Below are 18008 nucleotides of genomic sequence, written 5' to 3' on the forward strand. Positions count from 1 at the left end.
AGATCACGTGCGTGAGCTAGGTCTGGACTGACAACTGGGATCAGACCTGTTTGTGTACAGCGTGGTCTGGTTGTAAAGGACTATAGAGAAAATGGTTTTACTTGTTATATCACTTTGCAGATTGGATTCATGAACAATGGTGTGGTCAAAGCCGCCGATGTTGAATTTTACATCAATGGTGGATGCACTCCTGATGAGTCTGAGCTGGTAAATGAGAAACACGCCTTTCCCATAAGTTACCAGTTGAGCTGTATGTGCCACACTTTATTTGCATGAATATTTGCCTTATGAATTGGATAAATTCTGTGAAGATTTTGAGTTAGAGATAAAATTTGGATATGTGGTTTTGAATATTTGATAGATGAGAAGTTTTGTTTTGTTTTGCTTTAATTCAGGTGCTAGAGTTCGTTGTGCTGAAATCTGAAAACGCATATTATATTCCTAATTTTCGGTGCCGGGGTAGGCCTTGCAAAACAAATTTGCCGTCCAACACTGCCTTTCGAGGATTTGGCTTCCCCCAGGCTACAGTGGTAGTCGAAGCTTACATAACTGCTGTGGCCTCTCAGTGTGACTTACCCCCTGAAGAGGTAGGTAATCAGTCAGAACCCCCTAAAAAACTCTGAAATCATTGGTTCAAACATATCTTGAGCACCTACATATAGCATTATGTCAGCTTCTAAGTAGATTCAAAGAAATAAAGTACATAGTCTATGTATCAGTTAGCTTTTGCTGTGTAACAAGTCAATCATAAAACTTCATGGATTAAAACAACAAGTAGCATTTCTGATGATTCTGTGGGTCAGCCGGGTAGCTCTTTTGGTCTGGGCCAGTTCAACCTGAGTTTTATGGTCTAAGACAGCTTCACTTACATGTCAGTTGGTCATTGGGCTGATTAGTCTAGGGGATGTCTCAGCTGGGAAGGCTCATCTCTCCTCCACAGAGGCTCTCATCCTCCAGTGGGCTAGCCCAAGTTAGTTCTCATGGTGGTTCAGAGAATTCCCAGGAGTAGCAAGAACATAGCAAGGCCTAATGCACAAGCACTTTTCTAGTCTCTCCCTGCGTTACGTATGTATTGTCCCATTGGCCAAAGCAAGTCCCATCACCAATCCCAGAGTCAGTGTGAAACCAACCAAAAGCATGGATAGAGAGAGTGAATGATTATGGCCATTCGTGCAAACATCCTACCACAGCTCAACATTCTGAGGAGCTAATTCAAGAACAGTTAAGAATAAGGAAATGTTGTGTAGAGTAAAAGAATTCTGAGTCAGGAGAACTGTGTCTCCCCACTAACAAAACTTGTGACAGGGCTAATAATAGTATCTACTATTTCTCAGGGTTATTGTAAAGTTAATTGAGATAATACACTTAGCATACAGTCTGGAGCACATGACGTGTTCAATAGTAGTTTCTATCATTATTATGATTATTGTTGTCATTATGTTTATACATTTACACTTACTTACACTTGCATATTTACAGCCATTTAAATAGTTGTTTCTTTTTCTAGAAAGACTTTCTTCATATCAGGTGTATAACAAAAATGTATGCTTCATGTATGGAATGAATATATATCCTTAAAATCCATTTTATTTTCTTATCCTTCAGGTTAGAGAAATAAACATGTATAAGAGAATTAGCAAAACAGCCTATAAACAGACATTTAACCCAGAGCCCTTGCGAAGATGCTGGAAAGAATGTCTGGAGAAGTCTTCATTTTATGCTAGGAAACTGGCTGCTGAGGAATTTAACAAGAAGAATTACTGGAAGAAGAGGGGGCTTGCTGTGGTCCCCATGAAATTTACCATTGGGATGCCCATGACCTACTATAATCAGGTGAGGCTGGCAGAGATGTCTTCTCGCCAAGAGCTCTTTTCCACACGACTGGCTGTCTGAAAAACGGCAATCGTGTGCAACTAGAGGTGGTCCCCTCTGGGGAGAAAGAAGGAACTGGGCAGTTTCCTGTAGCAGGAAACAAAGTGGGTTTAGGCAAGCTTTGGGGACCACGGGTACCAGGGCAGGCCTGGGACGACACAACACCAGGAACCTCAGAAAGCAATCAACAGATATAGTCCAGCTCAGGGGGGTCTGGCCATGGGCAGGGCCCGAAACATGGGTATTAGGGTGTGGGGTCAAGTTTCAGATCCATGAGAGAATTGGAGGAAACGAGAGGATTCTTTTCTCTCTTTCCTAATTTCTTAGTGACAACAGTAGGGTCATTTGAAGATGGAGTTTCCCAAAAACACACAAGAACAGACAGAGCAACCCCATTCACACAGAAACTTGGAGTTACTACATTGAGGCTCAGGAACTACTGTGCCTTCTTTTTAATTTCACTTTAAACGTTTTTTTTTGGGTTTCTCTTTCTGATGCTCTCTTTCATTTTTTGCTTCTCTCCCCATCAATATCTGAAATGTGCCTATAACCGAACCCATGCAAAGGAAAGAATACAGGGCCCCTCACGGTGTGGATGAGGTGTGGCCGAGCTGTCTCTTACCAAAATTATCTTCTGTCTACACCCCTCCTCGGAGTCCACTAACAAGGCAGAAAGCGAAATGAGAGGGGGGAGGAGAAGGCCCGGAGTGCTGCAGGCTTGGAGCAGACGTCAGCCTTTCCCCAGAGAGTACTTCTCAAGCCAGAATAACGTACAGACCCCCTTTAAAGGAAGAAATTCTCTGGACTTTCAATGGTTGCTTGAATTTTTATTTCAGTGTTATTTAACTGTGTAGAACCACAAAACATAGAACAAGCTTCTTATACCTCTTATGCTTTTATAAAACACAAACAGATTTGGAAATTAAGTAAAAATAATATTTTAATGCCAGTAGTCGTCAAAATGGTAACGTTAACTTAATGTGGTGGCTAATGTTGCTTTTCTAAAACTAAGTCCTCACTCACAAGATGATGCTGGTTCCGGCTGCTGCTGTATGAGGCGTTTTGAAGCCTTCATCCTAACTGTCTGCGTGTGATGTCTCACTATCCCCCCTCTTGCCTCTAGCATGCCCCGTCAATTAAAGCGGTCCTGTTCGTGCTTGTACAGTCATCAACACAAAGTCTAATGTGGGCTCTGGGAGCACCGGCAATGCGCGTTCACACGTGGTCATCGTTCCTCTCGTCAGATTGTCATGAGGTGAAACCACAAAATTTAAAATTTCCTGTAGAGAACTTGATGGTCCTGAGGAAGAATACCATCTCAAACCCAGGAGAGTGGCATGGCTAAATTAGCCCATTTGCTTTAAAGTTAATTTTCACGTCCAGAGAGGGAAGAAGAAGCTTTGGAGGGGCAGCTCCCAAGGCCTCCGGGAGGCAGGAGATGGTGGAGGGAGATGAGCCACCATTCATATATTGACATTGATGGTTTTCCAGTCTGGGGCTTATTGAAAGGGGTTGTCTGTAGCCACCAATAATGGCTTTCTTCTCCAATATGAAGAGTGAAAGATCGGCTCAGTGAAGCAAAACCATTCGTCTGGCAACCTCAGCTAAACGCACAGCTACCCTTGGCCACACCAATTTCCAAATTGGTATTATAATTCTTTTCCCCCAGGCTGCAGCTCTAGTCCACATCTATCTTGATGGCTCTGTCTTGGTGATTCATGGTGGCTGTGAAATGGGACAAGGCCTTTACACCAAAATGATTCAGGTGAGATTAATATCCATTTTCTCCATTGTGGAAGAGGATAGCGTCATACAGTCAGTTAACAGCTTTTTCTTGTTGAGCAGGAGAAATACTGTCATGTTAAATCACAGATCAATTGTGAGACTCATTTTGATTTCAGGAACACAGAAATGCAGCGGGGTGATGGAAGTGCGTGTTAGAATTGAGGAAATATGTCATATTATTCTTCCTGCATGTTCCAGAACCAAGTCCATAGGTCTTCTGAAAAACGTGATTTCAGTTTTCAAAGATAAAATATTTTCAGCTTTATGACAATTGCTCAAAGCAATACAGTGTTCATTCAAATCTCCATTAGAAATAAATGTGTTTAATAGGATGAGAAATTATGTTCTTAGAATTCACAATCTACCTAGGAACTCCACATGACTAACAATTATGTGTGCTAATTCAAAGAACTGTTTCTAGTACTGTTGACAGAGCAAGAGATTATTTGCAATCCCTTCTTTTTCAACGTTAAATGAGAATTTGTTGAATATGAAATTTGAATTTAAAATGTGGAGCAAGGGCAAATCTTCTCTCCCGCTGAAAAATAGAGAGAAGATATTTTCTTTTGTTGGATTCCCAAGGGGAAGGGGAGGGAAATCCCAACTCACCAGGTCTCGGGATGACGCGGGCCCACAGACACAGAAGACCGAACTTGATGCAAACGCAAGAGGTTTATTGAACGGAGCTCCGGGTCGACTCGTGTCCCTCGCAGGAGACAGAGGGGTCGACCCCGAGCCTTAGGGGGCAAGTTCTTTTATAGGATTTGGGAGCATAAAGCGGGAAAAGGTTGGCGCGGTTTTACATGATTGGTTAATTCAAAACATTCAGACAGTTACATTTTATGGCGCGAATTGCTACGGCGCGAAACAGCTATCAAGGTGCACACACATGTCCCCATCTGGGCCCCCTCCACCCCGACCCTCCCAAACTTATCCCTCTGTAGCACTCCCTTGTTCTCAATTTTCTCTGAACAGTTTAGGGTGAGTCTTCCGCGAACAGAGTCAGTTGGGATCGATAGACTCTATTCATAGAAGACTCGCCCCAACTGCCCCTTAAGGTGTTAACATATTAAATTTTTAACATAATTTACATCCTTCACTTTAAGGAAAGAATATTATTTAATAGTGTGCTTGGAATTAGGAAATCACAAAAATCCACAGGGCCTTCTTTGGACATATCTTGCTTCTTTATACCAAAACCCTTACGGCTAAAAAATGCCCCAGAAAGGAAATATAATCTGCTCAATTGTCTGGAAACCACAAGGAGAAGATGAAGGTAAACAGTAAGATGGAGACCCCAGCCTCGCCTGCACATGTCCTACTAAACCAGACCCCTCAGAGTGACCGTGCAGCCACAGGGCTCCTATGAAACTGGCATAAAGGAAGGCACAAAACGATTCTTTGCTTGGCCACATGTCTCTGAAAAGCAGTGTATCTTTTACAGTACCATTTAAAATCTTCAAACTCGTAATCTACTTATGAAACTTAAAAGTTTGTCCCTATAGGATAGTCAGGTTTTATACTTAGTTCACAAAAGAATTAAAGGTTTTTAATTTTTTTAGAGGCAATGAAATAAATAACATTTTTCTTCTGCTTCTGGCAGGTGGCTAGTCGCGAACTGAACATCCCCCAGTCGTACATACACCTGTCGGAAACAAGCACCTTCACCGTGCCCAACGCCATCTTCACAGCGGGCTCAATGGGGACAGACATCAACGGGAAGGCCGTGCAGGTGACTTTTATTTCGTTTCCCAGCCACCCAATGAGAGTACTGGAAGGGACTCTGTCCCACTCCTTCCTTTATGGAAGATGAGACCGAGGCCGAGAGAGGTCAGGGGGCTGGTTCTAGGTCACTAATTACTGGCAGAGCCAAGACTCCAGGTGGTTGCAGCTCCCTCTGTGGGTTCCTTCTTCCCTCCCCCAAATCTACCTATAATGTTTTTAGTCACTCTAAGATAATTAAAAATCCATAGATCACTTTTATTCACAGAAACCATCTCATTTCAATAATTAAAATGTCCAGTCCAAAACTCCAAAATGTAGTTGAAATTGCAATGTCTCTGCTACTTCCCAGCTTGGGCCTGCAAATAGAAAGGGGGTGGAGTAGCTTCTCTCCATTTCCCTCCCTGCATGTTCTCCCCTCCACCCCTCAGCTTCCTAGCCTATATTTCAGACCCTTGTCAAGTCCAAGGAAGAGAGAGCACAGAGGTAAGAGGCAGAACAGATCTTACTTGGTGGGCGTCAACGTGATCTGAGCTTGTTAATCTGACTCCTTCTGTCGTGGATGCCATTGTGAGCTCCTTAGAGAGTCGCTCTGGGCAACTTTGACATGGGCAATGCCTCTCCCATCGCTTTAGCCACTTATGACCTGCCCCAGCCCCACCCTGAGCCCCAGGCCACCTCCAGCCTCTCTCTACTGAGGCACCTCACCCTCTGCAGGAGCCGTTGTAGGTGGAGTCCTTTTAAAATCTAGAGATTCAAGGTTACCAGGAGATGGGAGGAGGGGCAGATGAGGAGTTATGGCTTAATGGTTATAGAGTTTCTGTTTGGAGTGATGAAAAAGTATTGGAAAGAGAAGTGATGGTTGCATACACACACACAAACATACAGATAAGAATAAGATTGTTTTAAAAGGTCAGTGGGTGAAGTTCAACTTGCAACATGAAAACTTCTTTTAGGACTATGTGAATACTGCCAGGCCACCTTTGAGACAAAATAAAATTCTTCATGTGAAGTCTAAAAATGTAGGAAATCTCAAAATAGAGCCTTTCCACACACAGGCTTCCATCGTCTGGTTTGGGCACAGCTGTGTTCAGTAGATTCAGAGGGTCTGCCTGGAAGGAAAGGAGTGACAGTTTCTGATCTGATTGCCCTTCAGACCTTCTGCAGCTCTTCGGTGGGCTTCCATGGCGGGTTGATTATGAAGAGCTTTCGGGGCTCACAAAGACTCACAGCTTCCCAAGGCTATAAGGTCTTTGTCAGTCAACCATCACTCCAGATGTTCAAAGGAAACATCTATTCAAAGGCAAAAGCTGAGGCCCCATGGACTGCAAAGAGGACAGTGGCTCCAGCCTTGGTGTAAATAAACTGTCCATTGGCTGAGGAAGATGAAGTTGTTAATTTCAGAACGCCAGAATTCTTTTTAAAACTGAAGTCATTTATATGGGAGTAAAGTCTAGGAAATGGCTATAAGAGAAAAATGCCTTATGGAAAAATTCTGAATCAAAAGAAAAATTTCAAATCAAAAACAAGAGCAGGGGCCGGCATGGTGGTGTAGTGGTTAAGTTCACTTGCCCTACTTCGGCAGCTGGGGGTTTGCGGGTCTGGATCCCGAGTGAGGACCTACACACCACTCGATAAGCCACGTACAAAATAGAGGAAGATTGGCACAGATGTCAGCTCAGGGCCAGTCTTCCCCAAGTAAAATGAGGAGGATTGGCAACAGATGTCAGCTCAGGGCCAGTCTTCCTCACACACACACACACACACACACACACAAAAGCAAGAGCAAATGGATTAGGAAATCAACAAACATTAGTACATTTATGTCTACAGAAGTAGAGATTAACTAAGTATTAAATACCACAAAGCAAAGAAAGCAGCAAGTAGGGAAAATTGATTTCATTTTGGTTTTGTCTTCCAACTTTGTCTTAAAATGGAATGGTTAAATACAGAGAATTCAGTGAATTAGAAAAAAAAAATTTACCCCTGGCGAGATCCACGTCACAGGTTCTACCCAGGTCACGTGCACCTGTGAAGGCCATGCGGTCAGTGGGAGTCCAGCGGCCTCCCAGAGACAGCCCTCTACTGCCCCAGGCTGACCTGTAGACTTGAGTTCAGAAGTAGACACTGGTCATCGGGGCCCTGCAGCTCCAGAGACTGCATATCAAGCCCTCCGAGTGGCTCTGAAGCACCTCTCACCAGGCTTGAGATGGAGAAGCCCTTCCTGCCCCTCCTCCCCGGGAAGATGGAGATGCCAGCGCACCAATGACCTTCTCCAATGAAATCCTCTCCCTAAGGCCAAGCTTTCAGTCTCTTCACTTTCAACCCTTCGATATCACAGTGGTGGGGGAGGGACAGTTCGTGGCCGCTTTCTCTGCATGACCTGCTTAGGAGGTCAAGCACCTCGGTTTGGAATAGGGGGCTATTTGTCACCTATTGTTCTGGTCTCATCCTTTTGGGTCCGTAGCCCAAAATGAGTCAGAAAATGTCCCTTCACATCCTGTTAATAAATAACAAATTATTATATAATAATAAAGATGGAAGAAGAAAAAGAAACATAACGGCAGGTTGTGAATCAGAATAAAGGAGGTGATGAAAAGAGAAAATGGAAGTGTTGGGTGCTATCTAAGGCAGCAGGGAAATGAGGCAAGGCACATACTGGGGACCCAAGCCTGCCGTGGAGCCTGGTCCTGGATGCCGCGAGGGAAGGAGCGTGTAGGTGCTCAGGAGCAGGGGGGCTCGCTCGCCACGTGGGAGGATCTGCAAGGAGGTCCAGGTGGCCGGAGCAGAGAGAGCGAAGGGGGCGAGGTAGGAGAGGAGGGAAGAAAGAGAGCTGAGGGGTGAGGCTGCGGCATAAATGCTCATTGTTGAAGCTGAATAAAGGATATAAGGGGAAACATTGTACTATTCTCTCTACTTTTGTGTATTTTGAAATTTTCTATAATGCAAAGAAAGCTGGAAAAATTAGTATCTGGCATTTGGAGCTTCGATAGGGGATGGTGACCCTACCCAAGGAATAGAAGGTGAGAGAACTCTCCATACAGAGAAAGGCGTTCAGGAGGTCACAAAAGAATGACAAATGTTCTCTACAACATCTCACTCTCTTAAAGGGAGAGCTGACCTTAGGAGACCATCAGACTGTTGAGTGTGAAGTGATGCACACGAGTACGTGGCCAGGGCCCGTAAGGGAAGAGCGGCTGATATTCACACAGGCAGGAACTCTACGGCTTAGGTTTGCCTTGGCTGTGGCGCTCTTCGGAAGGCGCTCTTCCGTTTGAAATGAGGTCAGTGATTGAAAACCAAACGAACCAGCGAAGATAGATTTATGAAAACAGGGATCTCCCTAATGCATGAGAAGCCAGAGACCATTCCCCAAAGAGGGGATGATAGAATAGAAGGAACGGAAACCAAGAGAGGGCATGAGGGAGGTTTTGAGGCTGAGATGCGTAAGTAAGGGCAGACATGTAAACAGATTTGTGTTTGAATTAAGACTGAAAGCCCAGCGGAGGCCACTGACTGCCGGGGCTCAGCGGGACGCTTATAATCTCAGGGGTACAAGATTCCACCTCAATCATTTTTATTTTCATTTCAGTGACAATCTTTTAAAAATGAAAACAAGCACACTTTGCATCACCAGAATGACCACTTTATATGTGGAGTTTTGCATGAGATCTCTGCCCACATTTGGGACCTAGAAGTACACTTTGTGACAAGGCAACAAGAAAACAGCAGAGATGGGCTTAATATCTGAAGGATATTTTATTGCCCAGTACAGAGCAGATGATGGCAAGGTATAGGGTGCAGATGAAAATCGAGTGGCAATTTTAATAAGCAGAGTGGAGAGAAAAGTGCCCCATCAACCAGCACGCAATAGGCACGCCAAACCCCAGAGTCGGTGAGCCACAGCAGTCAAGACTTTCTCCACGTTCCAGGCAGCAGTTTAGCCTCAGAAAAACAGCATCATCGATCAACGAAATTAATGTTATTTTGAATTTTATTGGTATGTAGATTGGTTTGCGTGCTTTGTCCTTTTATTTTTGCTTTAGAGTTATAGAAGAGCTATAACTCTAAGGGGATTCTACCTGGCTTTATGTTAGCATGTATTTAAACATTATAATAAAAATAATTTTAAGTCTACACTGCAGGATCCACAAGAATAGTTGCCTCCTTCAGAGAAGTTCCATACGTTACTCACGTTTCAGAAACCCTGTCTAGAGGACTAGGAAGAGGTCCACGGAACGGACAGTCTGCGCTGGAATTGATTTAAATGCTTAACATTTTGCTGTTCCCTGTGCCTTTTATTTCTGGTGTCATTTCAAACGTTTATTTTTAGAACGCCTGCCAAATCCTCATGGCCCGTCTTCAGCCGGTCATCAGGAAGAACCCACAGGGAAGCTGGGAGGACTGGGTAAGTGTTCTCTTCGTTATCCCTGCCAGGAAAAGGTGACAGTCCCGAGTGCGTGGGCTGGTTGGTGATGCCCACTCAAGAACAAAACATTTATTAGCATTTACTCCTGTTTTTCCAAAAGAGTGAAAGAGCTGTCTGTGTTCGCTGAAATTTCACTTTGTTTCGGAGCCTGATTTCCCACAGAGCCCGATCAGCCTGGGCTCCCTCCCGGGCTTGTGCCTCGCCCTCTCATGCTGGCTCTGAGGGACAGGTGTCCCCTCGGTCCCTCACCAGAGCCATGGAGGTAAAAGCAGTCCTCCTGTCACAGGATCATTCTAGTTTTAATAACAATTCTTATTACAATTACCATTAGTGTTATTATTCCCAGCCCCGCCAGTTTACTCCAGCAAGAAAGCTGACATAATATACTGAGACAGCCAACCGAATCATTTGGGAAAAAAGCAGAGTAAGAATACATGCATGCAGACATACACGTACATATGTGTGTATACATACATATATACGTACCTGTGTACTTACTTATGTACATAGGTACACGAATATGGCCTAGCCTCCTCCCTAATGTACAAAGCCAAAAAGGGTGAAAAGTAATAGACGTTACACTGTGCAATCGCCAAAAATGGAGGGTCAGAGCACAGTGAGCAGCTGCCTTTAAGCTCTTCCCTTGAAAAGCGTGATCTGTGGCTTGTACAAGGCGGAAGTCTCGCTCAAGGTGACTGCGGGTGCAGAGCTCGGTGCAAACGAGAGGAGGCAAGCCCAGCATGGAAGGCGTTTCTCGTTACCTTCCCTAAACTTATATTTCTTTGTAACCAATCATCTCTTCAAGATTGCAAAAGCCTTCGAGGAATCCATCAGTCTCTCGACTACTGGATATTTCAAGTAAGGGATGTTTTTACTGTGGCTTGGGTTACACTTGTGCAGGGATGGTGTGTGCTCATCAGTCTGACAGATGCCCGAGAGCACTGGAGCTCTGCTGTGCCCGCCCGGTGTAACCCTTCAGTCATGGGTCCTGCAGACAGGGATGGAGAGCTGGAGGAGGGTAGGGACTCCTTGGGGCAGCCGCTGTTTACCAGCCGGCAGGGACACCATAGCTATCTACACACACTCTGACCATCCCAGTCACTGTGCGCTGGAGGGAAGGGTCAGACACGAGTGGACCTTCTCCCCGTGTCTGCATGGTACCCTTGCAGCTCTGATCAGCACAGCCCCCCTCGCAGGAGAAGGGGGAGGGAGGCCTTCGGCCCTGGGGACAAGGCGGGGTTGCATTTTCGGGGGGCGGGGAATACTCTATTCATCTCCAGAACCCGGAGCGCAACCGGTGATCAGACCACTAGTGTGGAAAGCGCCTATTCCTTTCACTCCTGACTTGTCTTCTCAGAGGCTACCAGACGAATATGGACTGGGAGAAGGAGGAAGGTAACGCTTTTCCATATTATGTCTATGGAGCATCCTGTTCTGAGGTTGAAGTCGACTGTCTGACCGGGGCTCATAAGGTAAAGAGCAACATTCCTGTTCACCATCTTCATAGTGTAGACACAAATATTGATGTGTTTTCTATGCTGTAAATAATAATCAATTTGATTGTCCCACTGGAAGAACCAGGGACAGATCTGTCATCTTAGTAAAGCTCTATTCTAAATAAATAATATTTTCCATTATATATTTCTCTCGGCACAGCTCCTTAGGACTGACATCTTCGTGGATGCTGCTTTCAGCATAAACCCAGCCCTGGACATTGGACAGGTGTGTGATACCAGAACCACCCCACGGGGACTTTTGGTCAATTCCATTCAGAATAGTATTTTCCAGAGTCCTCCGAACACTGTTTATACCCGGTACAAGTATTCTGCAATATATATTATATATTACATGCACACACAAACACACAAATAGATAAAACATTGGAAGAAAATTTCAAGAAAAAGTTAACAATGGTTGTCTTTGTGTGGCAGGAATATGCATGAATATTCTGCTCTGTAATTCTCGGTGCTTCCCAATTTTTCTTCAATGAACATTAATATGTTCACAATTAAGGAAGATTATATAAATACATAATAATAAAATTATATTAGTATTCATATTAATATTGAATTTAAACAGACTGCACAATTTAGAGAATTCTAAGGGAAAAAATGCTTAAACAATTTTTCCCCTCTTGCTGAATTTAATTCTGATTTTTATCTTGCAAATAAATAAAATGAACACACCCAAAGTCTTTTTAAACTTCAGGTTAAAACCTTTCCAGCTGTTGGTGTAGCTTTGCTTCTTTTCTGACCTTGTTACTCAAGGTGGGGCCAGTGGACCGGCCTCATCAGCCCTCTCCAGATCTGCCAGCTGCTCCCAGGTCAGACTCGGCAGCTGGTCCACCGTCTACACCGGAGCAGCAATCTGGAGCGGTTGAGCAGCTTGGCCTCACACCCAACAGGCATGCGGTGCTGTCATCTGCCGACAGCTTCCTGCCATCCTAAGTCCTAAGAGACTGGTTTACCTCGCTTAGCCAGTGGGCTTTATAGGGAACAATTTTATTGGTCCCTCAGTGTTTCTCAAAATGTGGTCCTCCGGCTCTGCAACAGAAGCACCTATAGTGTTTATTGGAAACACGGAGTCCTGGGCCCACCCGGGCCCAACTTTGCCAGGCTGGGACTTGGCATCTGCACATTTAACCTGCACCTGAAGTCCATCTTAAGCCTGTAAAGTGTGAGAACCACAGCTAGCCCAGGCCCGGCCTCCCCTCCTCTTCCTTTCCCCCTCCTCCCAGCCGTTCCTGCCTCTTTAATACTCAAGCAAAGGCAGAAAGGGAGATGCTACCATCAGGAAAACCCTACATTTGTCACGTTGGAAAAGGAAAGAAAACAGAAGGGTGTTAAACTGGAACTCTGGGACTTTGTTCTTTTCCTTTAGGGACAAGCATTTGGAAATATCCAAATTTAGTGTTTAAATTTGTTTACCTTATTCCTAAATTTTACATTTCAATAAAATGCAAACTATAACTCTCTTTCGATTTTTATAACTCCAGGCAGACACCTCCTTTAAAAGGGACTTTTTCCTAGAGCATAAGAGTGTGTAAATAGAGCTCAACATGGCTTTCAATAAGTATATAATTTAATAAAAGTATTTAATTCAATAAAAAATATTTCTTCCCACCCACTCTATTTAACGCTGATCTACTCTCCACAGTAATTTATAAAGGGAAGTAAAGAAATCCAGATATTACAATAAACTGCAGTGTCCTGGTTCCACTTATTCTAGTTCATGATCCTTTAATGTTAGCTCCTTTTTCGTCTAATTCAACAGGCATTTATTGAGACTCTATGTACCAGGCACCATGCTAAGAACAGAATACGAGAAGGCCGGGCCTTGTTATGCTTGTAAACTAGTGAGAGAGGTGAACAAGGAAAATACCCTCTGAGTGCCACTGTGATGGGGGAATGTGCTCAGGATGCCATGAGCCTGGAGGAAGCACTTCCTAAATCCACCCAGGGGATGGTGGGAGGATCCAGAAGGCTCCAAACAGGCAGTAATTCATCAGCTGGGACTTGAAGGATAAATAGGTCTCTGCAAGTGGACAAGCTGAGGTGGAGAGCCGTGAAGAGAGTCAGGACTGCACTTACAAAGACTTGGAGAGCTGAACGCACCTGGTGTACTAGGAGAATGTGACAAGTGTCACGTCCCTGGGGTGTGGGATACCTGAGTGAGAAGAGCTGGGGATGAGGCCAGGCAAGATGGCAGGCACCAGATCCTGAAGGACCCTTTGTAAAATCCACGGCAGTGCTTTCAAGACTGGCTTACTATGGTTCAGAGCTCCATTTTCAGTCACATTGGAATATTTATTCAACCAATATCATATACTTATACACTGTGAAATTTTTGCCTGTAGATTGAAGGAGCGTTTATTCAAGGCATGGGATTATATACCATAGAAGAACTGAAATACTCCCCAGAAGGTGTGCTTTATTCTCGGAGTCCAGACGACTACAAAATCCCCACTGTCACTGAGATACCAGAAGAGTTCTATGTCACTTTGGTGCGTTCCCAAAATCCCATAGCCATCTACTCATCCAAGGTAAGAACTCAAGACCTCTGTATTCATTTGCTAAGGCTGCGATAACAAAATACCACCAACTGGGTGCCTTAAACAACAGAGAGATATTTTCTCACAGTTCTTGAAGCTGAAAGTCTGAGATCAAGGTCTGACTTCTTCTGAGGTCTCTCTTTGGTTTGCAGATGGCCACCTTCTCGCTGTGTCCTCACCTGGTCATCCCTGTGTGTGTGCACGCTTCTGATGTTTCTCTGTGTCCTCATTTCCTTCCTTATAAGGACACTAGTCATATTGGATTAGGGCCGACCCTAAAGACCTCATTTTAACTTAAATCATCTCTATAAAGACTTTATCTCCGGGGCCGGCCCAGTGGCGCAATCAGTTAAGCGCGCGCGCTCCGCTGTGGCGGCCCGGGGTTTGCCGGTTCGGATCCCAGGCACACACCGACGCATTGCTTGGCAAGCCATGCTGTGGTGACATCCCATATAAAGTGGAGGAAGATGGGCACGGATGTTAGCCCAGGGCCAGTCTTCCTCAGCAAAAAAAAAAAAAGAGGAGGATTGGCAGATGTTAGCACAGGGCTGATCTCCTCACAAAAAAAAAAAAAAGACTTTATCTCCAAATACAGTCACATTCTGGGGTACGGGGGGGAGTAGTTAGGACTTCAACATATGGGTTTGGGGGGGGCACAATTCAGCCCATAACAACTTACTGTTTCAAGACATAATGAAAAAACAGTTCCTTGAATTGCTTACTCCTTTGAATTGCAAATCCCAAAAGGAGAAGGGAAAAGAAAAGCAAACCTGTAGCAGAGGGCCGCTCACTGACTCCAGAAGCCCAAGTAGAGTCTTCACTCTTGAGAGAGATCATGAAACAAATTTAGATCAACCAAGAAGGTTCAAGGAGGAGTCAGACATCTTGGTTCATTAGGCTAAGTGCCACCATGAGATAAAACTGAAATTGTAGGCAAACTTCACCAGCCCAGAGCTTTCTTTTCTGCACCCTTCCCATGTGTCCTCCAGACTCAATTCTTTCTGCTCACACTGCCTCTCCCCCACCATCCCTAGATCAGAATGGGCTTTCAAACAAGTTTCTCACTGACTGTTTGCTCTGACGTGTTACTAGCCACTGGTACAAGAAGTGTTGACCCCATGCTTCCTGGAGCTCGTGGGCTCTAACTGGCCCATAAAGACCTACAAAAGGGTTCTCAAACACAAGTGTGCAAAAAACACAACTTCTCCAACCTAAGTTCTATTCAGAGCCCACATCTGGCCTGACAGATGGCAACTTTAACCTTAGGTTTTCAGGGAATTCTCTCTCTTTCTTACGAGTAGGTCAAGCTTGGAAGGAAGGTGAGACCTCCTGTCTGAACGGCCTCTGTCTCCACTTCTGCACCAGACTTTGGCCAGGGACATCTCTAAAGACCGTCCCGACACAACCTTGCCTCTTGGGGTCTAGCCATCTCCCTGCCAGTTCTGCTCCAAATAGGGCACCAGACCTCTCCGCTCTCACACTCTCCTCCTCACCTCGGAGGAAACCTCTCCTTCCACCAGCTCCACCTCTCCCTCCACATTTGCTCCAGAGTGAAAACCAAAGCCTGGGATAGCCTTTATCTACTCTGGCATCCAACACACGCCAGGGAAATTAGCACAAATGAAAACTTCAACAGTCCACTCTCCAGAGGCTACCACCTCACTGTCTTCCAAGCACAGCTACAAAGATTGTGGTTGTTTTGTTTCGGTTTTGAGTTAAACATAAATGGTCTGGAGCCCAAGTTGAAGTATCCTAGGCACCAAAGGGCTGCAGTCTTCAGGACCTTACCTGGGCAAGGGAACAGGAATTTTTAGCTGCCCTGCTCTCCTCATGTCCTGAGGCATTTTCATGAGCTACTCTGAGGAGGACCCCACACACAAATAAGCATGGGGGCAGTTCAATTCTGGCAATTCAGATGCTCTCCATTCTCAGGATTATAAAGCCAGCAGAGGTCAGTGTGCGTGGTGTGTGTGTGTGTGTGTGTGTGTGTGTGTGTGAGTGTGTACACAAATTAGTCCTAAAAGAACTATGCATTTCTGACAGCCTTTTGCCCTCCTCTCAGGGATTGGGTGAGGCTGGAATGTTCTTGGGATCCTCCGTGCTGTTTGCCATATATGATGCAGTGACTGCTGCCCGCAGAGAGAGGGGGCTGACCAAGACCTTCACCCTGAGTAGCCCAGCAACTCCTGAGTTGATTAGGATGACCTGTGTGGATCAGTTTACTGACATGGTAAGGGGGATGAGGAGAGGTCCCTCTTGTAATCACCCAATATGTGGACTTTCAGATTCTTGGTATGGATTTGATAACCATGAAAAAATTACAGGGCAGGTTCACCTTTGCCAATGAAAATTCTCATTTTGCCTCCACTTGCTACTTCCTATATGTTTCAAAGCTCAGTAGCTTTGAAGTGAGTGAACCTCTTCAAAGGATACTTTAATTGTTTCAGATCCCAAAGAAAAGCACACTCAGTTGAGCCAGTGCTAATAGCAACTGGACGCGGTGGGTCACTTTTTTAAACACTTTATCAAAATGCAGTGATGTGGTATTTTAATTACCTCAATAACCAAATTAGATGAAATAGATATCTGATCTTGGCAATTATGTAGAAAATTTTTGTTAAGCAAACTCATAAAAATAATTTAAAGATAATATCAAGACATTGGGCCCATCTTGATATGCCTTGTAATCACACACTAATAGAACACAGTTCCATTTTCCAGCTGCTAAAAATATATCTAGAACTATGCTCAAAGACTATTCCTATAATGGGAATATTGGAACTGCCTACTGCAGCCCTCACTGAGTCTTTGGTATAGAATTAGAGTGCACTTTATGCCTTTGAAATTACAGGGCTTCTGGGTAAGATGCATCTTATCCTAAACAGAAAAGTTATGAGGATAAGGAGATTCATGACTCAAAGATTGAAATAAATATGAAAATTATATAATTTTGATGAGAATTAAATGGACATTGACCTGTTCTTGTTTTACAAACAACTTTTCTTCTGAATTACAACTTTTTTCATACAGCATTTTATTAATAACCATCTTCCTTCTTTTGATATTTTTTTAGATTCCCAGAGATGATCCTTCAACTTTTACACCTTGGTCCATCCATGTGTCTTAATCCTACGCTTTCTTAGAAAATGAAAGAATACATGATTGACCTTAAAATTTTCAAACCAGAGAAAAATATAGGTTGGTTCCCAATTGTCAAGGACAATTTTAGCATTTTTCATTATTCTCTGTGGTTTAGGTCACAGCATGACTATGTTTTAGGATGCAATTTTTCACGAAAATGTATAACGAAGCTTAGAATCAAAAATTCTTCTTTTCTTTCGCACTATCCAAAGATCTACACCATCATGATTTTAAAACATGGTGGAGTTTTTATTACACTGGAACAACTCATCTTGCTTTGTTCTTCAGAAATCTGCTCATGGTTCAATGAAGTCATCCGCCACCAGAACTCTCAGGACTAGATTCCCCAAAGCCAGTGGTGTCCTGGTAATAACTGGCTCTCCTGGAAAAATCCATGGTTTATAATGTTTGCCACTTTCCATGGTGTAAATACTCCCACCTTGGCCAACTCCAAGCCACTGACGTGCGGTCTCTGAACATGGAGTTGGGAGAAATGCTCTTAATCAGCTCTGGTGGTCTCCAGCACTGCAGGCCCTCCGCAATGCTCAGGTTCCTGCTACCCCCATGTGGCCTGTTTAGACGAGGCTTAGGGAAGTAAACAACCGGAAACTTCCAGCGGTCCTCACCTGCCATGAGCCATGCACGCAAGTGGCACAGCATCTTCCTCACCTGGGAAACCATGCTGAGTAAAACAATGATTTCAAATCACTCTGGAGTCCCTTGTTCTGGCTCAGTGTCTAAAAGAGGAAATCAGCACCTCCTTCCTTTTGCCATATCAAAGGGGCACAAAACCCTCAGGGTTCTTTTCAGTTATTTCTTAGCTCTTTTACATTGCATTTTCCTGAGGAAATACAAGTCTTATGCCAAAGAAGATGTTTGGTCCCCTGTGAGGTTTGAAAACACAAATAAACAAACTAAATCATTTGTGGAGATCTGTGTGCTAGATATTAAAGCTCTACATTTGTTAATAGTAATTTTGTGGTGGAAGAAGAAGTGTATAGCAATTAT

General features: G+C 44.2%; 1 protein-coding gene across 1 annotated transcript in view; it reads left to right on the plus strand.

The window, feature by feature from the left end:
* LOC131410965 (aldehyde oxidase 4-like) overlaps positions 1-16986 on the plus strand; it is a 58964-nt gene extending 41978 nt beyond the window's left edge. The window contains exons 24-35 of the mRNA XM_058549549.1: positions 121-207; positions 396-587; positions 1606-1833; positions 3542-3637; positions 5261-5389; positions 9713-9787; positions 10614-10666; positions 11166-11280; positions 11465-11530; positions 13665-13850; positions 15922-16089; positions 16933-16986. Of these exons, the coding sequence (XP_058405532.1) occupies positions 121-207; positions 396-587; positions 1606-1833; positions 3542-3637; positions 5261-5389; positions 9713-9787; positions 10614-10666; positions 11166-11280; positions 11465-11530; positions 13665-13850; positions 15922-16089; positions 16933-16986 (1449 nt within the window). The remainder of the gene's footprint in view (positions 1-120; positions 208-395; positions 588-1605; positions 1834-3541; positions 3638-5260; positions 5390-9712; positions 9788-10613; positions 10667-11165; positions 11281-11464; positions 11531-13664; positions 13851-15921; positions 16090-16932) is intronic.
* Positions 16987-18008: the final 1022 nt, after the last annotated feature.

This window comes from Diceros bicornis, chromosome 10 (assembly GCF_020826845.1).
Source record: "Diceros bicornis minor isolate mBicDic1 chromosome 10, mDicBic1.mat.cur, whole genome shotgun sequence".
NCBI classification, from domain to species: domain Eukaryota; kingdom Metazoa; phylum Chordata; class Mammalia; order Perissodactyla; family Rhinocerotidae; genus Diceros; species Diceros bicornis.